This window comes from Syngnathus scovelli, chromosome 7 (genome assembly GCF_024217435.2).
Source record: "Syngnathus scovelli strain Florida chromosome 7, RoL_Ssco_1.2, whole genome shotgun sequence".
NCBI classification, from domain to species: Eukaryota; Metazoa; Chordata; class Actinopteri; order Syngnathiformes; family Syngnathidae; genus Syngnathus; species Syngnathus scovelli.
Window position 1 is genome coordinate 5,866,260 of NC_090853.1, and position 17,415 is coordinate 5,883,674.

Genomic DNA, 17,415 nt, shown 5'->3' on the forward strand with positions numbered 1-17,415 from the left:
AATATTTCATAATGGAGTCTTTTGTAAACTATTGAGCGAAATTTGAGCTTTGTCTAAATTGAAATCAAATTAAATGAAAGATTTTATGCTAACCGACCAGTGACTACGTTTTAAGTGCAAGGGCAGTTTTGATTGACAGTTTCTTGAAGATACACAATGAGTAATTATTTGCTCTGATAAAGGTAATGCTTTTCAAAATACAACCCAGCAAATCATAATTTAATCGACTATAATTCCCTGCCACTCATAGTTATCTTTAATGATTATCAATCTTAGACCATTTTAATTCTTCACCTGAGACAAGCCTGTTCATTATTTGTATTAGTTTTAATAACGCAGCCCAGCAAACTGGATCATGAATTTCTCAAGTACATTTTTCTGGTTGAGGAGGAGCAATTGAATAATCTTGCAATTGCGATTTAAATGGGGGGAAAGAAGAAGGAGGTGAAGTGGAAAAACACAATTCAATACTGCAACCTAGAGGCAGAATTAAGTAACATCCATTTTCCCCCACCCCGTTGGGCAAGTCCATTCAGTGCCTGCGTGGGTGGGTTAATATTATTTAAATAAATAAATAAATAAATAAATAAATAAATAAATAAATAAATAAATAAATAAATACATTTCACCTCATCGTTATCATAACAGGTAAGTTAAATTCGAAAATACAATAGCTGTTTGATTTTGTCATTTTTGAATCTGATCCCTTTATGCTTTCAGCATCAGACAATAAAGTTTTATCATTCAAACTAATTGCATTTGATTTACACTTTATTATCAGTCTGCCCTTTCTTGTTTATTGTGTTTGCACATGGGGGGAAAAAACAATCAAAACAATATGAGTCATTAAACATTTGTTTCATTTCAGGTCCTTAATAAAGAAAAAATAATAATTACACTCCGCAAACGCAGTTACAACTTCATGTCCTGTTGCCTAACGTCTCTCAGTCATTTTGATGCTGGGTCGTTAATGTGAAAAATGAACACAGGGCAAACTAATAAGAAAATATGAGTCTGATTAAATAAAGCCTGATTTATTCAATCTAATCCCCAATGTTCCCTGTTTGTTTATTTCGCCGCCATAGTTTTATTTGGCTTCATTTAAAATGAACATTCAGTTCAGTTGGGTCTTTTAATTAAATTGACCCTCAATAAATGAATAAATGAAACTTGACTGATATTAGAAGTCCATCTTGACTCATACTGACATTCATGAGCACTGGTGAATACTAAATGTGTGTGTTCAGCTGGTTGGGTAGTGGGGAGTTAAGGTGATGGGCATGGTGCCTTATTTTTGTGAAACAGCATTTTTGCAGCTGCTGTGTTACTCAGAAGAAATTTGCTCTGTGCGACCAGTCCACTTGTTAGTACAATAAAAGCCAACTCTTATTATTTAATAGAGAAAATATTGCCACAGCAACAGCAAAAAGAAACACGGTGCACAATTCTATTCATTTTTTCCAATACAAAAATTTGTTCCTCGTTTCTGGGGCGGGGATAGGATATTTTTTTTCCCCATTGAGGCCCTCCCAAGGTATCTCTGGGGTTCTTCAAAACATTAAATTTCTTTACGAATTGAAAAATCCTCAAACAAATTAAGAATTAAAATTGAGGGAGTCCAAGCATATTTAGGGGATTGAGAAGGCACTGCCCCCCCAACTCCACCCTTTAGCTCTGTCAATGTTCAACAGAATCCGCCCATATTTAGATATGTATCCAATAGTTTGGCTAATTTAACTTAAATAGGTGAAGTGATCAAGTAAGAGCAAAACCTTTGAGTGATGTTTTCCCACCGTCTGTGCTGTGATCGTGGGAAAAGCAACACATGAAGAAAGTGATAACCCAGAGCAGCCATGTGCCAATTTGTAAGCAAATCTGTCAAACACACTTATGTTTTATTCCACTCTGCCACATTTGCTTCAGCTCTACATGACCGCAATGTTATGTCATCATCAAGCTGTATAAAATGGATCTGCTTCTAATGAATTATTACTCAGCCTGAAAGGATTTTATATTTGAAGCTCTTGATGCATAAATAAAGAAATTCTACATTTCAAATCAGCAAAATGTCCGTATTATTTATGCCAGAATAATTTCCGCATTAGTCTCGTCTCTGTTAATTACTTAATTAGTTGACTACACAATTTATTATAGTATTCTCATGACCTCAAAAAGCATTTAATACACACACACACGCACACACACACGTGGTAGCTTAAGATGAGATAAACAAAGTTAGTACAGGTGAAAGGTGATGTGGGAACATGTCGTATATATGAAAGTCCCTCTCTCCCTTCCGTGCACACTGCGGCAGCCGACGACTGCAAGGCATGGTGAGTGCACGTACACACACACTGAATGAACAGTTTCGATTTCTCACCTTTTAATTCTCTTCAATCTAAGAAATCCAAAATGGAAACCTTGGCAACACTGTGCACTCTTCTGCCACTCTTACTTTTTGTTCATGGAGACCTTGTGGAACAATTTGAGGTTTGTTTTGTGTTTACCACTCTGGGAAATGAAGCATTTAAGTGAATACTCAAAGCGTGTTTGTGCTCTCGGTAATTGTAAACATTTATATTTCGCCTCAGGATGTGCCTGAATGCTTGAAGTATTTCTACAAAAGCAAAGTGCCAAGATGGGGGTCTTCAACACCTGGCACTGCTCATCTCTGTCAGCGATTTGCTAACCGGTAAAAAGTGGCGTTGTAGCTTCCATATGACAAAATACACTGTGTGGACAAAAGTTTTGGGACAGATGCTTGATACTGAATTGCAAGGTGAAATATTTTGAATGTGTTTTGATTTTCTATTCAAAATTGTCACTGGTGCTCCATATAATAACACTTTTTAAAAAGTGTTTTTGACAAGTGATGAGGCTCTTCATACGTGCAGGTATCACTTTGCCACTTTGTACGACACACACCACCGTATTGCAGTTTACTCTGCATACGTGTTCGAGCCCAGCAATGGAGGTGGACGGGAGAGAAGGTGGTTTGTAGAGCCTCAGGTTGGTACAACGATGAATAATTATGATAATAGTGTGCAAAATCTGCAGAGGTCATGAATCAATGCAGAGACAATCCGATATAAGTGCCAACTGTTTCTGATGTTCTTCTAGCTGGTAAATAAAACGTGGCAAGCAGAGATGAAGGATGGTTACTGGCTGGGGAAAGATTATCCTGGGATCTACCTGGGGGAGAAACAGGCTCTCAATGAGGACTACACACACTCTGGCTTTGACAGAGGTCACCTCAACCCCAACGGACACCATGCAGGTAACCGAGAGGTTGGCACTAGTCTCATGGGTCTTCAATTTCTGAGTAATATATGCAACTGCTTCAAGAATTGTCTTTCATTATTTTTATTTTGAGGATTAGGTCATTGTCTTCTCAGTCGGCATTTTAATCCCTCGCCGCTATTTTTACAGTTCCTGGCCGCAATGCCACATTCACCCTCACCAACGTGGTTCCCCAGAACCCCAAAATGAATCAGGACGCATGGAGAATCCACGAGTCTCAACTTAACGATCTTTTCCGCAAAAATTGTTCCAAGGCCTACGTTTTGGTGGGTGCGGTACCTTCTACGGATAACTGGATTGTGAAGAACAATGTGAGGCGTGTCAACATCCCAGACTACCTGTGGAATGCATACTGCTGCGTGGACAACAATGAGAGGCCCATTCAAGCGGGCGCCGCTGCAGCAAGAAACACAGAGGACAACTGGGTGGAGAAATTCTCCTTGGATGAATTCGACGAGTTCCTGCAGCAGTTCTCAAATCAACCAGTAGGGGAGCTTTTCCACAATAGCTGCAGCATTTGAGACGGTCATTTATTATCTCATAGTGCCAAAGATACAAATTGTTAAGATATATTTTCTATTCAAATGGCAAAACAAAATGATTTATCATTCCCTTGTACAGCACCGAGGCTGTTCATCCAATTTTAAGCGACAAATAAAGATGAGCGTTCCAGATTTTTTTTTCACGTTCTTTCAAGATGACCTCAAAGACATACAACATCTACACTTGAGGAAATCTGTCATTATGTACTGTGATTGGTTTGCCTTATAATATATTAATTCAATCGTGCAATATTGTCGATGGAAGTAGCCGGTGTGAGTCCTTGACATTGCTCACAGTGATGTGATGACTCAGCACAAAATCAGCCGAGCAGAATAAGTTTTCATAACGACAAGAAGTTGTCAAGAGGATTCCGTGAATCAAACTTTTCAATTTGCTCAACTCGAGATAAAAATACAATTTCAAGTACACCTTAATGAAAATATTTGCTAATTGGGAATCTAGAGCGAGTACAGTAGCGTTGCCATGCGATAACATGCAGCGGAAATTCGGCGTATGAATTTCCGAACCCGTTTCAAAATGCTCTTATTGGAATCAAAGTCAACGTTCTCTTCTGAAGGAGGGATTTGTAGTTCATCGTTTGACACGTTTATGTCTAGAGGGCTCAAGCGGCCACTGTCGGCCTGTTGGGACATTGTAATAAAAGGATGCTGTAATGCTTGCGAAGCAGAGATTCTCTGCTGCCCGTCCAGATGCAACATCTGTTTGAGCAGGTCTAAGAAAGCCTTCCTATTCTCCACTTCACCTTCCGTACTCTCTTCCTCAGGAGGCAACGCAATCATATGTTCCAGGGGTTTGGGAAGCTCTCTGCAAGAATCCTGTTGTTTGGGTTTCTCATTATTTGCCGCTTCAAATTCTTCAGGTGTCATGAGGCGATAATGAGAAACCCCAACCTCCTCATCTTCAGTGAAGTAGTTCTCAGTGTATTTCCCAGCTTGAAGTAGGCGGTCGTCTGGCTGGCCCAGAATGCAGATGATATGCTTCATCATTTGATATTCACAGTTGACAGCAAATAGGTTTCCAGGCAGGAAGAGGAAAGCCATGATGCAGCCAACGCTCCAGACGTCTATGTTCTCATTGTAAGGGAGCCCGAGGGTAATTTCTGGAGCTCGATATCCCACTGGTTGAATTTCTAAGCCCAGTTTAATTTTGGATGCTGGAATGGCATTGCCAAAGTCAATCAGTTTCACCTTGAAGGGCTGTTCTTTTCTATTAACAATCATTATATTGTCAGGTTTAATGTCAGCATGTAAGATACCGAGACGCTTCAGGGTGACCAAAGCCACGAGGAGCTGATGGGTAATGACGCGGATTTCGTCCAGAGACAACGGCTGACGTTGTCGTTCTTTCAGTAGATAGATGAGATCGCAGTCCAATACCTCAAACACCAAACAGATGTTTCCCTCGTGCTCAAACTGCTCAAAGAACTTGACCACGTTGGTGCTATCTGCATCCATGACACTGATCATTTTCAGCATGGACAGTTCTTTCTCGGTGTCCTGTTTGATGGTAGGGTCATTTTTCAAGATCTTGATGGCTACCACCTCGGAGGTTTCCAGATTTTTGCACACCGCCACTTTCCCATAGCATCCTTCACCGATGAAATCCAGGACGGAGTACGCATTGGACTTGCTGTACAAAACCTTGCCAATCTTGACTTCGGGACTTGTCACTTTCACTGCAAAACAAGTAAAGACAGGACACCACTTTCAAGTCAGTAGTTTAATATACCAGGTAAATGGAATAGAATTGAGGACACTGCTAGTCTGTGAGAAGCATGGTGGTTCTGGAACTGCTCCATCCATGGATCTTTGTAATTTTGGTGATTTAGCCAAGACTGTAATCCAAACCCTCAGGACAAACAAGAGGGGGGTGGAAAGCAAAACAAAGTAAATTTCGCTCGGGGCCCTGGATTCAGCACTGGACAGCGCCCTCGGGCCTATCACCTTAAAAGTGGGACAAGTCTGCTTACTCCATTCTCATAGTAACCTGCACTTTTTTTTTTCAAATCATAAAACGGAGAGGCTAACTCATCTAATATTAACGTGAGTAAATGAAAGACTCCCCCAATAATAATAATTAAATAATAATAATAATAATGTAGACGTTTCATTTGACCCAATAAGTCATTTAAGTAAACCAAGTACACTTACTTGAAGAAACAGATGAGGCTGAAGACTCCGAGCTTGTCCATGAAGCCATTTTCCAAAGCTCCGTTTGCTTTTCAGGTGTCAGCAGTTCCTGACAGCTAACCTGTCCACCTTCCTGGAACTTCTAATTTACTGACTGGTGACGTCATAGAGAGCGTGTTCAAGTTGAAATTTCCCTTTTTGAGCGGAAAGCCGTAATAGAAATGTCAGTAGAGGAGATCCCTCAGCTTTCAAGACGGCTGAACTGATATTTAGCATTGTTGATATTTAGGGACGTCATAACGAGTCATAATCATAATAGTTGTTCAACTGTAGATATGACGTTAGCTACTGTTCCATGCCTTCGTCTTGACTATTTTTGTACACAACTACCGCGATAAATGAACTCTTCCATGAATGTGATAGTATATACATAAGTGACGTTCAAAGGACGTGCGCTCTTTGTTATGCAACAAGTCAGTCGGCGAACACGTTCATTCGCGGTGCTGAATTTAAAGAAAGGCAGATTTATAAGGACATTTTGCACTGATTTGAATTTACTATTAATGTAATTAATATTTGTAAAGGCTGGGGTTAATTGGTATTAGGTCGTGCATGAGCAACACGCATGCGCAATCACACTCTAGATTAATTTATTGTAACGTTTTCTCGACGTTTGTAAACGTTTCCTCTGCTACAATGGACCTCCGTGTAGTTACATTTAGAATCACTTCCGGATTACTTTCTAAATATATTTTGTTTTAATCTTTTTTTTAGGAGCAAACCTCTGTTGTTCATCAGTGTTGAAGATTTCATTTTATTTTTGTTCGGGTTTCGCAATAATATTTTTGTCCATGAAATAGTTTTAAGATATTTTATGATATGATCAGTTTATAATAGTAACCACTAGATGGCAGGCATTGGTTACTGGTGGTTACACTGGTTCTGCTTTTGAGGATTTGTAGGACAAACATTGTAGGATAAAACATAGTACTTGAATAATACAAACATTTTGAATGATTTGATTTTTGTGAAGAAAAAAATGCACGGAATGAGTGCATCATTTTAAATAGCTCATTCTCGGCTCAGATAATAACTAAGACTTTTGCCCTTTACGCTTGTTGGCCAATGATGTTTGATTTATGCAATGCAGTTTTTTTGTTATCTCAGTTGATTGTTTTCGAGGTTTCTCTTTAAGTAATCGCGCCACACCTACAGTAGTCTACTTTGGCAAAACATTCTTAATGGGAACTTGAAATGCTGCTCTACTTGTGTTAACATTGCATCGCAAAAGTTAATGACTGCATTCTTTTAAGTAATTATTGTGACACCCGGGGCAGCAAATGATTGACTGTTTTGACCTTAAAATGATTAGTTATGTCATTTAATTAATTTAAATGTGTGCTCCTAAGCACACCGTCACCATTTTTTGCTATCATACAAATTTACACCCATTCATTTTGTACTTCTAAAATTAAGAAGCAAATGTTTCTGTAAATGTAATCCATGTAAATGCTTATTGGCCTGTTTTCCATTGACAACCCAGATTACGCACATGTACACACAAATATATTTAAAACCCGTAAAGGTTATTTGCAATTGTACCATCACCCTTAAGTGTACTATAAAACCCAGTTTTTTATTTTACCCATATGATAAAAAGTTAATCTGTGAGAAAGGTATAAGATTCCCCGGTGTGCTTATTTCATTGAGGGTCGTGCAACACCAACACTTGGCAAATTATATTGAAAAGCGTCATCTTAATGAAGGCAAAGCACAGATCTTGACACGTTTGACAATGTATCTCATTCAACCAAACCGGACCATTGGGTGGTCCACCCAGGTTGGAAGGTTGGCTACTTTCTCCTCTGTGGCCTTCTCTATTGGCCAGCTCCATGCCTTAAAGAAGCCACACAAGTTCATCCCCACGGTTTTGGAGAAAGTCTCCGCATACAGATTCATCTTGCCGTTGTTGTCCTTTGGATATTTGGTTATTTTGAGGTACGTAGCAAACACCTTCTTGAAGGCATCCCAGCCAAATCTTTCCTGGAGCTAGGTGAAAGGGCACATGTGTCATTCATCCGCATCAGTTTCATTTCAGGTCAAACAGGTGTGGTAAGGCTTCACAGTCATGTAGGCCTTTTTATTCCTTAGGAATGTACTAATGTCTTTAAAAAAAAAATAAAAATAGGTGGTTCTTGTCTCTCACCTGCAAATATGTTTCAAGAGCCACCCACACCTCCCATTTGCTGAGTTGCCTGCCTCCTTTTACAAATTCCTCCAATCGTTTCGTTCTCTTTTCTGCAGTGACATCTCCATGAGCCTATATTGAAAAACCAATGTTGTCAATTTAAAACAATATTATCCTAAAATAGTCAAAGAAGAAAAATGAGTTCACCTTTTCCCTGCTGATCCCTAACACCTCCTCACTGATGTACACCGACCAAATGTTGCACGTGCACTCTGTAGTGTGTGGCCGGAACTCCCAGGGATCTCGCTGCTGGTTGTGACCAAGCTCGTGGATTGGCCCCCATAGGCCTTTAGTCTTGGCAAGCTCCAGGTTGACCAGTGCATCTGCCGAGACCTTGTGCATCATGATGGGGTATCCGGCGTGCATCCAACCTGAAGAGTGATAAAAATAATAACTCTCCATCAGTTGTTTTTCCCCCAAAATATGTTTTTGCTAGTGATGTTTTGTATCGACTCTTTGGCGTCCATACAGTACATACATACCATAAGAAATTTGCACATCAGCAACGAAGCGTTCTTTGCGAGGGAACTTGTGCGGCTTGGCGGCTAAGTCAGCAATGCCTTTCATGATTGCGTCCCAGAAAGCTGCCAGCAAATCTGGTCTATCCAGATTCCTGACGACATCTGATGGTACTGTGAGTATGATATTTTCAAACTCCAACTCTGCCCATGGGGAAGGAGCTGTTTGCAGCATGGCCCAATCGGCTAATGTTGTCACACCTTAAAAGAGCGGAGGGATACAGATTTTAAAACAGCCTTATGGTTTATGTAACTATGTCTTACGGATTTGCAGAAGCGGCTGTAATCTGTATAATGTACAGTCAAGCCCGAAATTGTTTATACCAGACGGGTGTGAATTATTTTGGGCTTGACTGTTGGCCTACATCTGCTACAAATAGACTAGACAGAGTTAAGCCCCAAAATAATTCATACCCGCGGGGTATAAACAATTTCAGGGCTTGACTGCACATGCCAGGCCAATAGCTGGAGAGGCACACCTTTTTACTTACTGTTTTTCATTTGAATGTTTTTTATCCTCACAATTGAACATTTATCATGGTAATGAGAATATTTAACACAACTGTGAATTCATTTCATGGAGATGGCCACATATCATGTTTTAACCGCAGAAAGGACACAAAAAATAAAAATCATCATCCTCACCAGATTTATAATAAGGTGCTGGCACAGCTACCTGCACTGTGATCTCTACCCCACCCACTTGGGTTTTAGGTGGGGCCACCAAGTAGATGAGACCTCCCCACAAATTCCACACCTGGATCATCTCAGCCTCAATGGGAAATTGCGTGTGAACACTGGGTGCTCTCTTCAGTTCCTCATGCTTAAGATAGTCTGTTTGACAACCAATTTGGACCTGCGGCGGAATAGAAAAGATCCGTGCAGACAATATTAGGTTCAAATTCTTTATGTAAAAACACCCATTGTAATGATTGTCATTATCAAGCTTGAGTGGGAGTTTATCTTTGGGTGAGGGGCGGGGCATAAACATAACATGCATTTTTTGGGGTAAAGTGATTTGACACCGTGCCATCGGAAGGAATGCAGCAGGAACAGAATAATTCAAAATAATAATCATTTGGATTTGTTTATTTGTGACATACCTTCCATCCCTTGTTGACGATCTGTTCAGGAATCGCTATGTAGGTCTTCATACCATGAGAAAGATAGAGCCCAGTACTGATCCACTCTTCACGTTCTGATGCGTAAATAGAAACACACAATATCATACTGTACCTTCAAATACTGGGGAAAATAAAAGGCCTTACCCGCTGTGTCGACATTCAACGGGATCCTGTAATTATAGACGACAGGCAACAAGGGTTTCTCCTTGATGAGGTAAGGCAAGAGGCTGTCAGGATTGGGACAAACCTTGTAAACTTCAGGACCCATGTTGAGCAGGAGATGCTCTTTGGGGCTTTTCACTGGGCAGGTGTCACACACCTAAGAAAAAAAGTGAGGTGCTTGAATGTGATTATATATGTATAATATAAAACAGCAACCAAAGACCTGATTGGTCCACTGATCTACCTGAGGGAGGCCTGATTTCTTCAGGACGTGCGTAAGGGTGGACAGGACTTGAGCGTATGAACAGCGATCATGGGCTTCCATTTTTAAGAAGGCACTACAGTCCCTGCCAAATCTTTTAAGGTATTGTTCCTCATTTTCGGTAAGTTCCTCTTCCTTTGTTACGTGAGCGACAAAGCTTTGCAGAAGGTGGCAGAAGTGGTACGTGTCTTTCCCAATCTGGCTGGGCACAGAGGCTTTGAAAACACCACCGCGAATGGTGTCAGGCAACAGGCTCAAGCCCATTTTGTTCAGGATCTTGTTCCCTGCAAGTACAATCGTGTCAATTTGGATACCAGGAAGCTGTAAAAAACCTCAGCAGTCTTGCGGTAGAATATAATACCTGAGAACTCTGTGAAGGGGTTTTGGTCTTTGCGTGACTGTGCCCAGTACCAAGCATGGCCACCAATCAACAGACCTCCCCCCTCCGCCACAAAGTTGTGGATCTCTTGTGCATGTTTGTCACTGTATGCGGAACAAACAAATACACTCAGGTCATTCCTGAAGTCGCTCTTCTCACACTTGAACCCAGATTTCTTGAGATTGTCGAGGGCTTTATGGTGCAGGATGCCAACAGTCCCGTGTCGCCCTCCATCCAACCAGTGAATAGCATTGGTCCAAAATGGAGCAAGTTCCTGTGATGAAAAAAGTGTGTTCCTCACATGACACATTTAAAATGACACCTAATAATACACAATTCCGTTTTTCATAAACGTTACCTCTCGATCCAAATATCCTTCTTGGCCCACAACAATAACACGTCCAAGGCCATAATAAGAGGCTGCCAGAAAGGGCCGTGCATCTTCTGTCATTCCGATTGGGAAGGCGAGCCGTCCATGAACTAGAATCTCCGAAGCAATCGCGTTGCCCGTAATGTCAAACTCAGATATCCCCTGAAGTAAGAATTCCAAGTCGTCCTCAAACTCTTTGTCCAATCTGCATTTAAAGAACAACGAATGGGTTTAGAGCACACAATTAGAACAACAAATAAATGTTTCTGACATTGACCTCTACTATTTCAATTACAAAAGTAAGTAATAAAGGTCAAGGATAATTTGACAAGAATTGAAAATGTATAATAAATTATCTAGAGTGAAGAGGTGTAAAATATAACAATACTTTTAGTAACAGTGTTAATCTAGACATGTAGTCGACAACACATCTAGGATATTAGAATTTACTTACACTACACGCATCCAAGAAGCTGGAATCTGAGGGTAGACGGGCACCAATTCAGCATCAGCATAATGTTGAGAGAAGTAGATACCGGTCACAGCAGACACTTTATTCCCTCCAAATCCAAGCAGCATGTTCTCCTTTGGGTGGTCTGAGTCCCAACTCCATCCTTGCCCTCCAATCAACACCCCTCCGCCGTTTTTCATAAATGCCACCAGGTCCTTCCCATCTGTATTCACACTGTAGGCGTCTGTTACATACACACCAAGATCCAAACTCTTTTGGAATGCCTCAACAACTGTGGTTGGGATACTGGATTTGTTAAGATTAACAGCCACTGCTTTAACATTCTTGTTGACCCCCACCAACGGGTTGCCATCTCCTCTCAGCCAAAGGACCGCATTTTCCACCAGATCGGTTAATTTTGTCAGGTACACTTCATGTCCCAGGACCACAATTCTTCCGGAGCCGTACCGAGAGGCAGCCATCAGCACCTGGCCTTGGCTGTTTATGACCAAAGGAAATGCATGTTCTCCAGTCAGCAACAGGGCGCTGGGAACATTAGAGCCACGCAGGTCCACTTCTTTTAAGTCTCTCATCAGGGACAAGAAAGCTCCCTCATTATGACTTTTTTGGGTCGCCATGGCATAAAATAAATCCTGCAACTTATTTAAAAAACAGACAAGTATTAATTAAAAAAATATATCATAGATTAGTTAAACATTACATCCCATCAACCAGAATCTTTAGGCGTTCTCTAGTGATAGCAAAGTCTGCACAGTACCACAAAGTCACAAATTTACCTGCAACTTGCAGCCGAAGCCGAGGAAGTGCGCACTGTAATGATACTCTAGTGCGGTAGTACAATAGAGGCGGGGAGTCAAGTGAGCATAACCCACTCAGAGACTTTTGACAAAGACCAGGAACAAACACTATTGGATGATAACGTGTCTATTCAAAGCCTTAGATTTTGATCATTTCTCTTCAAGGGATACGCCCTGGTAAACTTGATGATCCAGTCTCGTTTTAATGTAAAATACGCAAGGTAAATAAAGCAAGGTCGTCCAAGGAAGTCACAGTAGTTTGGTTAAATTATTGCCCCTGACAGTAGGGATAAAAACAGTTCATTATTATTACATAATCGAGTCACGTAAGATAAATGTATTTTGATGTCGTCCCGTCACCCTGCGCTCAAGGTAAAACGCTCAAAATTTACCAAAAAAAAAAGAGAAACTACTCCAAATTAGTTACTTCCCTACATCAGCTTACTTAGTTAATTGATTCCTCTTGTACTGTTTCTCCTGTTTTCCTCATTAAATCAAAAGCTATGCAGTCATATTTAAGCGTGAGATACAACGTAAGTGAGAACGTATGCGCAGTTAAAAACAACAAAGAATACGCAATGTTGATGTCACTTGACAAAAATAGAGTTATGTCCAGTAAGAAATAAATAAAGAAATGTCTGTATTCTAAATATCTTATTTATATTCTAGGGATTGCACAAACGTTTGGCGTGGTCGGAACGATACAACTCACCACGTTTCCGGGTGGTCCTATTATCAGAAGGACCGTTGATACTCACAAGTATTACCACTCTTGATCAAAACAAATCACAGTTTAAAGTGAAAATAAAAACGTTGTCGTTCCGATCTTCACGACTGGACTGTGTTGCTGAAATGTCGTGCGTTTTGGTTAGTTCATCCGGCGCTCAGGTCCTTTTGGAGGATGGACGAGCCGTGGTGCTGGGTAGAGGTCCCGTCACCGGAGTGGTCGACAAGAAGTGCTCAAGACATCAGGGTAAATTTAACACTCACGCCTTCACAAGCTTTCGCCAAATATTTCTTAAAATAAATAATTCGATTTCCTAGCTTTAATCGTTGATTAAAATGTCTCCTGATCAACAATAAACATAATTGAATACTGACTACAAGTCTGTTTATTTTATCAAGCAATTTCACAAACTTGCATTTATTTAGTTAAACTCAAACATTCTTTTTTTAATGTGTGTGATTTTGTGTAATTTTGACAGTCATGTGTTTTTTCAGTGAAGGTGGTGGCTTGTTTTGCAGACCAGGATGTGGTTGTCACTCAGGTAGGAAAACAAACATTTTAAACTAGAGTCATGCGCCCATCCTATTTTGGAAACAGTTGTAGCTTCCCCCCCACATCTTTTGCAGCAGTTCATATTTATCTTTGCCTCAGCTGTCATTATTTCTAAATAAATGGTAATATATTTGATTTTATTGCCTTGATCTACCCTGCATGTTTTGATAACAAGTAGTTTTACTCTTCCTCAGCTGGGTCCCAATCCCAGTTTCTTGGAGGGTGAGAAGCTTGGCCGATGCCAATCTGGTAAACTCAGTCACGGTGGCACCCTCTACCTGGTCAACCGGCAATATCCATTCAAAGTGTGCTTCACCTCGAGCTCAGCGAGACCTGCTTCTGGTACGGTCCAAAGAGGACTCAACAATTCAAACAAAACAAAAGGTGGAAAGAATGGGAACGAAAAAGGATCACCATGGAGTCCACCTAAGCGCACTATAAAGGATTTCTTTCCTACCTCTCCCGTAAAGGTAAACTAATTTATTTTTAAGCTGTATTTTAGCTGCAGACTTGTGATTTTCATAAAATGTCTAGTCCTTAAAAAGGCCGCTTAGCCCAGAGAGAGGACATCTTGATACAAAGCGTCACAGAGGAGAGGAGGAAGCCTCTAGTGAATGGAACGAGGAGGCGAGCGAAGATGAGAATGAGAAACGAGCAGAAGAAAAGCTCAGGCAACTCCAGGAGTTGGCAGAGACAGCCATCAGTGAGAAACGGAACCGGAGCCCAGCAGCAACGGAAACACGGCCTGCATCTTCTTCTTCCTCAGCCTGTCTAAAGAACTCTTGGCAGCAAATTGGCAACCTCATGCTTTATACTGCAGCAGGCGTCAGAGGGAGTGACAAGGTGGGCACCGGTCGAATTCTACCAAACTGAAAAAACATTGTATTCATTCATGCGTCTTCATCTCCAGATTGCTGGGTTTGACATTGATGGTTGCATCATCACCACGAAATCAGGCAAAGTCTTTCCCACTGCACCCGATGATTGGAAGTATGTCAGTTTCCCTGAAGCCCCAAAATCCAAATGATTCATGTCCCTTCACAAATGGAAGAGGTTTTGTCTCATTTTTGTATATCATTAACAGGATTCTCTACCCTGAAATTCAACCTCGGCTCACCAGCTTGATCAAGAAAGGATACAAGGTGGGAAGAGCAAAACGAGGATATTAGCTAAAGACAAGCCTAATTAAATCAATCACATGATGTGTCGGTTTGGTTTGTCTAGGTGGTGTTTTTCACCAACCAAATGGGCATCGCTCGAGGAAAACTGAGACCAGAAGTCTTCAAATCGAAAGTGGAGGACATCCTCACCACACTGCAGCTGCCTGTGCAGGTTTGAATGGTGGAACGAACAATATACACAGACTAGGGCTGTCGTCATTTTTCAAATCAATTATCCTATTGATCAATTAGGGAATCTAAAAGCTGTCCGAATGTTTTCTAGATGCAAAAATAGATCAATGATCAAATTCAATCTCCCTTTGTAGTGTCCATAAAGCTGATGTGTGGATTGTTGTCTGTTTCACAGGTGTTTGTGGCAGCTGGTCCAGGAATCTACAGGAAACCCGCAGTGGGAATGTGGAATCATTTGTGTGAGAAGGTACGTTACAGTCAAGCTCAATCAGATGGAAAACTGAGGTAGACAGTGGACGAATGTCTCGCAACAATAAATCAAATCTCGGGTGCTACCCTAAAGCATGCTACATAGCACGTGGTTGATGTGCTTTTTTTTTAAATTTATTTTTTATTTTGTGTCTTTCCCAAAAAGGCCAATGATGGTATTCCTGTAGACAACACGCAAAGTTTTTATGTCGGAGGTGAGTTTGTGCAGGAAGTCTGGATGCGCTACGATATATATCATTTCATCACCATTGTCGCCACAGCTACCTTGAATGATTACTTGATTTTAAACCTAATTTAAATAAATTCATTAGTTACATTCAACAAATGCCGACTCCAACTGTCTGATTATACTCGAAGATGCTGCAGGCAGACCTGAGAACTGGGCTCCAGGCAAGAAGAAGAAGGACTTCTCCTGCAGTGACCGACTGGTTGGCCCTTTTTGTACTCTGGATGTGTTTTGTTTTTATATTATTTAAAAATAATTTATGCACAGGTGGTCAAATATAAACTTAAACTAAAATTTGTGTATTTTTCATGTCTGCAGTTTGCTCTGAATCTCGGCCTGAAGTTCCACACTCCAGAGGAGTACTTCCTGGGTTGGAAGACCGCCTCTTATAGTCTACCACAATTTGACCCCGTGAGTGGAAATATGTCGTGCACTATCCACATTGTCTAGATTTCCTTTTTTAAATTAAAATCTGAATTCCAGAGAAAACTGGACTCCAGCGCCAGATTGTACGACCCGCCATCTGCGTGTCTCACGGCTAGCAAGACAGAAGTCATTGTGGCCGTGGGTTTCCCCGCTTGTATGTAAATGCTGCCAGTGTTTTTCATTGTGTTGTTCCTGTATCACTCAATGGTGCCCTCCAAATCTTTTGTCTTTTTGTTTTTTGCAGCGGGCAAGTCCACATTCTTTCACACCCATATTATCCCAAAAGGTTACGCATACGTCAACAGGGTGAGTCATCAGTGTGGCCAATGGAAAATTGTCTTTATTATCTAAATCCTATTTATCCCAGCATTGTTGATAGGACTCTGGAACATTTAAAGGCTCGCCTTCCATGTGGTGAATTTTTGGTGTTGTCTTCAGGACACACTGGGTTCATGGCAAAGCTGCGTGGCAGCATGTGAGCGTGCTCTGAAGGAGGGCCGCAGCGTCGCCGTAGACAACACCAACCCTGACCCAGAGTCTCGCAAACGGTAGCCCACAAAATATCTTTCTTTTATATAGCTCTGACTAACTAGCCTTTGTTCCTGCATATTCATGGACATAATATTTGTCTTTTATATTGGCTTCTCCATCATACTACTGTTTTGACTGGATGCCACGGTTGAATGAATTGTATTGTTTAAGTAAGCTCTGGTTGTCTTTATATTTTTTCTAGTTATGTGGATGTGGCCAAGGCGGCGGGTGTGCCCTGTCGCTGTTTTCAATTTTCAGCCACCCTGGAACAAGCCAAACACAACAATAGAGTATGATTCACCTTTCCATTATGTCACGTGTGTTCTGTTGAATAAACGGTTACATTTTCATAATGTATTTTTACTGTTGTTGCCAGTTCCGCGAGATGGCGCCCTCAGACAGCAAACATGCCAAAGTCAATGACATGATTTTCCAAAGCTATAAGTGAGTAACTCCAGTCAAAAACAATTATCTTATTTGTCTTTATATTTCCTAGATTACATGCGAATCCTTTCTAATGACTTTTCCTGTCTTGCTTTCTTTCTTTTGATGAGCAGGAAGCACTTTGTGGCACCTGCTCTCTCTGAGGGATTCTCCGAAATTCTCAGCATCCACTTTGTCCCTGACTTTAAAGACAGCCAATCAGAAGTCTTATTTCGTCAGTTCACCGAAGGCTGAAGGCGCTCATCACATTTATGAACAACGAAAGAATATTGATTCTAAATGGTTAATATGTGAGTGGTGATACTGTCCCAGAAAGCAAAACACAAGTATTAAAATATTTTTTTACACGACTGTACATAAAGCTGTGTATAAAGTGTGCTCAATGAACATCTGCATGTTGTAGTGAATCATTTTTCAAATAAAAAAATATTTTAGAATCTGGCAGTAAGATATTTTATATCACATTTTGACTAACAATGTAGTAGTGGTGCAATGACGTGCCAGAACACAAGGGGCGCTATAAATAAAGGAAAACAATCTACGAAGAAGAACGCCGATCCTG

At 40.8% G+C, this 17,415-nt stretch overlaps 4 protein-coding genes across 7 annotated transcripts; 2 read left to right on the forward strand and 2 right to left on the reverse strand.

The window, feature by feature from the left end:
- Positions 1–2,383: 2,383 nt before the first annotated feature.
- si:dkey-243k1.3 (endonuclease domain-containing 1 protein-like) lies at positions 2,384–3,974 on the forward strand. Its single transcript, XM_049725015.1, has 5 exons — positions 2,384–2,490; positions 2,592–2,692; positions 2,895–3,009; positions 3,121–3,277; positions 3,430–3,974. Exons 1-5 carry the CDS (start codon positions 2,413–2,415, stop codon positions 3,819–3,821), a joined length of 843 nt encoding a protein of 280 aa, XP_049580972.1. The 5' UTR covers positions 2,384–2,412; the 3' UTR covers positions 3,822–3,974.
- Positions 3,817–7,204, reverse strand: LOC125971883 (homeodomain-interacting protein kinase 1-like). Its single transcript, XM_049725007.1, has 2 exons — positions 6,015–7,204; positions 3,817–5,539 (listed from the first exon to the last, which is right to left on the reverse strand). Exons 1-2 carry the CDS (start codon positions 6,061–6,063, stop codon positions 4,302–4,304), a joined length of 1,287 nt encoding a protein of 428 aa, XP_049580964.1. The 5' UTR covers positions 6,064–7,204; the 3' UTR covers positions 3,817–4,301.
- Positions 7,205–7,717: 513 nt separating this feature from the next.
- Positions 7,718–13,173, reverse strand: LOC125971867 (TRPM8 channel-associated factor homolog). Of its 4 annotated transcripts, none has more exons than XM_068651395.1 (12): positions 13,038–13,173; positions 11,511–12,160; positions 11,045–11,261; positions 10,669–10,960; positions 10,290–10,591; positions 10,028–10,202; positions 9,863–9,957; positions 9,405–9,615; positions 8,724–8,960; positions 8,389–8,612; positions 8,200–8,313; positions 7,718–8,042 (listed from the first exon to the last, which is right to left on the reverse strand). In XM_068651395.1, exons 2-12 carry the CDS (start codon positions 12,143–12,145, stop codon positions 7,800–7,802), a joined length of 2,745 nt encoding a protein of 914 aa, XP_068507496.1. In that variant the 5' UTR covers positions 12,146–12,160; positions 13,038–13,173; the 3' UTR covers positions 7,718–7,799. The 4 variants fall into 4 exon arrangements, with proteins under 4 accessions (XP_068507496.1, XP_049580893.1, XP_049580891.1 ...); XM_049724936.2 differs by lacking the exon at positions 13,038–13,173 and adding an exon at positions 12,305–12,505; XM_049724934.2 differs by lacking the exon at positions 13,038–13,173 and adding an exon at positions 12,305–12,505 and having other exon boundaries at positions 11,511–12,166.
- On the forward strand, positions 12,521–17,290 carry pnkp (polynucleotide kinase 3'-phosphatase). The gene is made up of 18 exons (XM_049724962.1): positions 12,521–12,697; positions 12,995–13,298; positions 13,547–13,593; positions 13,799–14,074; positions 14,139–14,447; positions 14,515–14,594; positions 14,689–14,746; positions 14,829–14,936; positions 15,132–15,203; positions 15,372–15,420; positions 15,584–15,654; positions 15,771–15,863; positions 15,936–16,032; positions 16,123–16,184; positions 16,317–16,426; positions 16,612–16,699; positions 16,786–16,853; positions 16,967–17,290. The coding sequence occupies exons 1-18, from the start codon at positions 12,671–12,673 to the stop codon at positions 17,085–17,087; spliced, it is 2,040 nt and encodes a 679-aa protein (XP_049580919.1). The 5' UTR covers positions 12,521–12,670; the 3' UTR covers positions 17,088–17,290.
- The last annotated feature ends 125 nt before the right edge of the window (positions 17,291–17,415 follow it).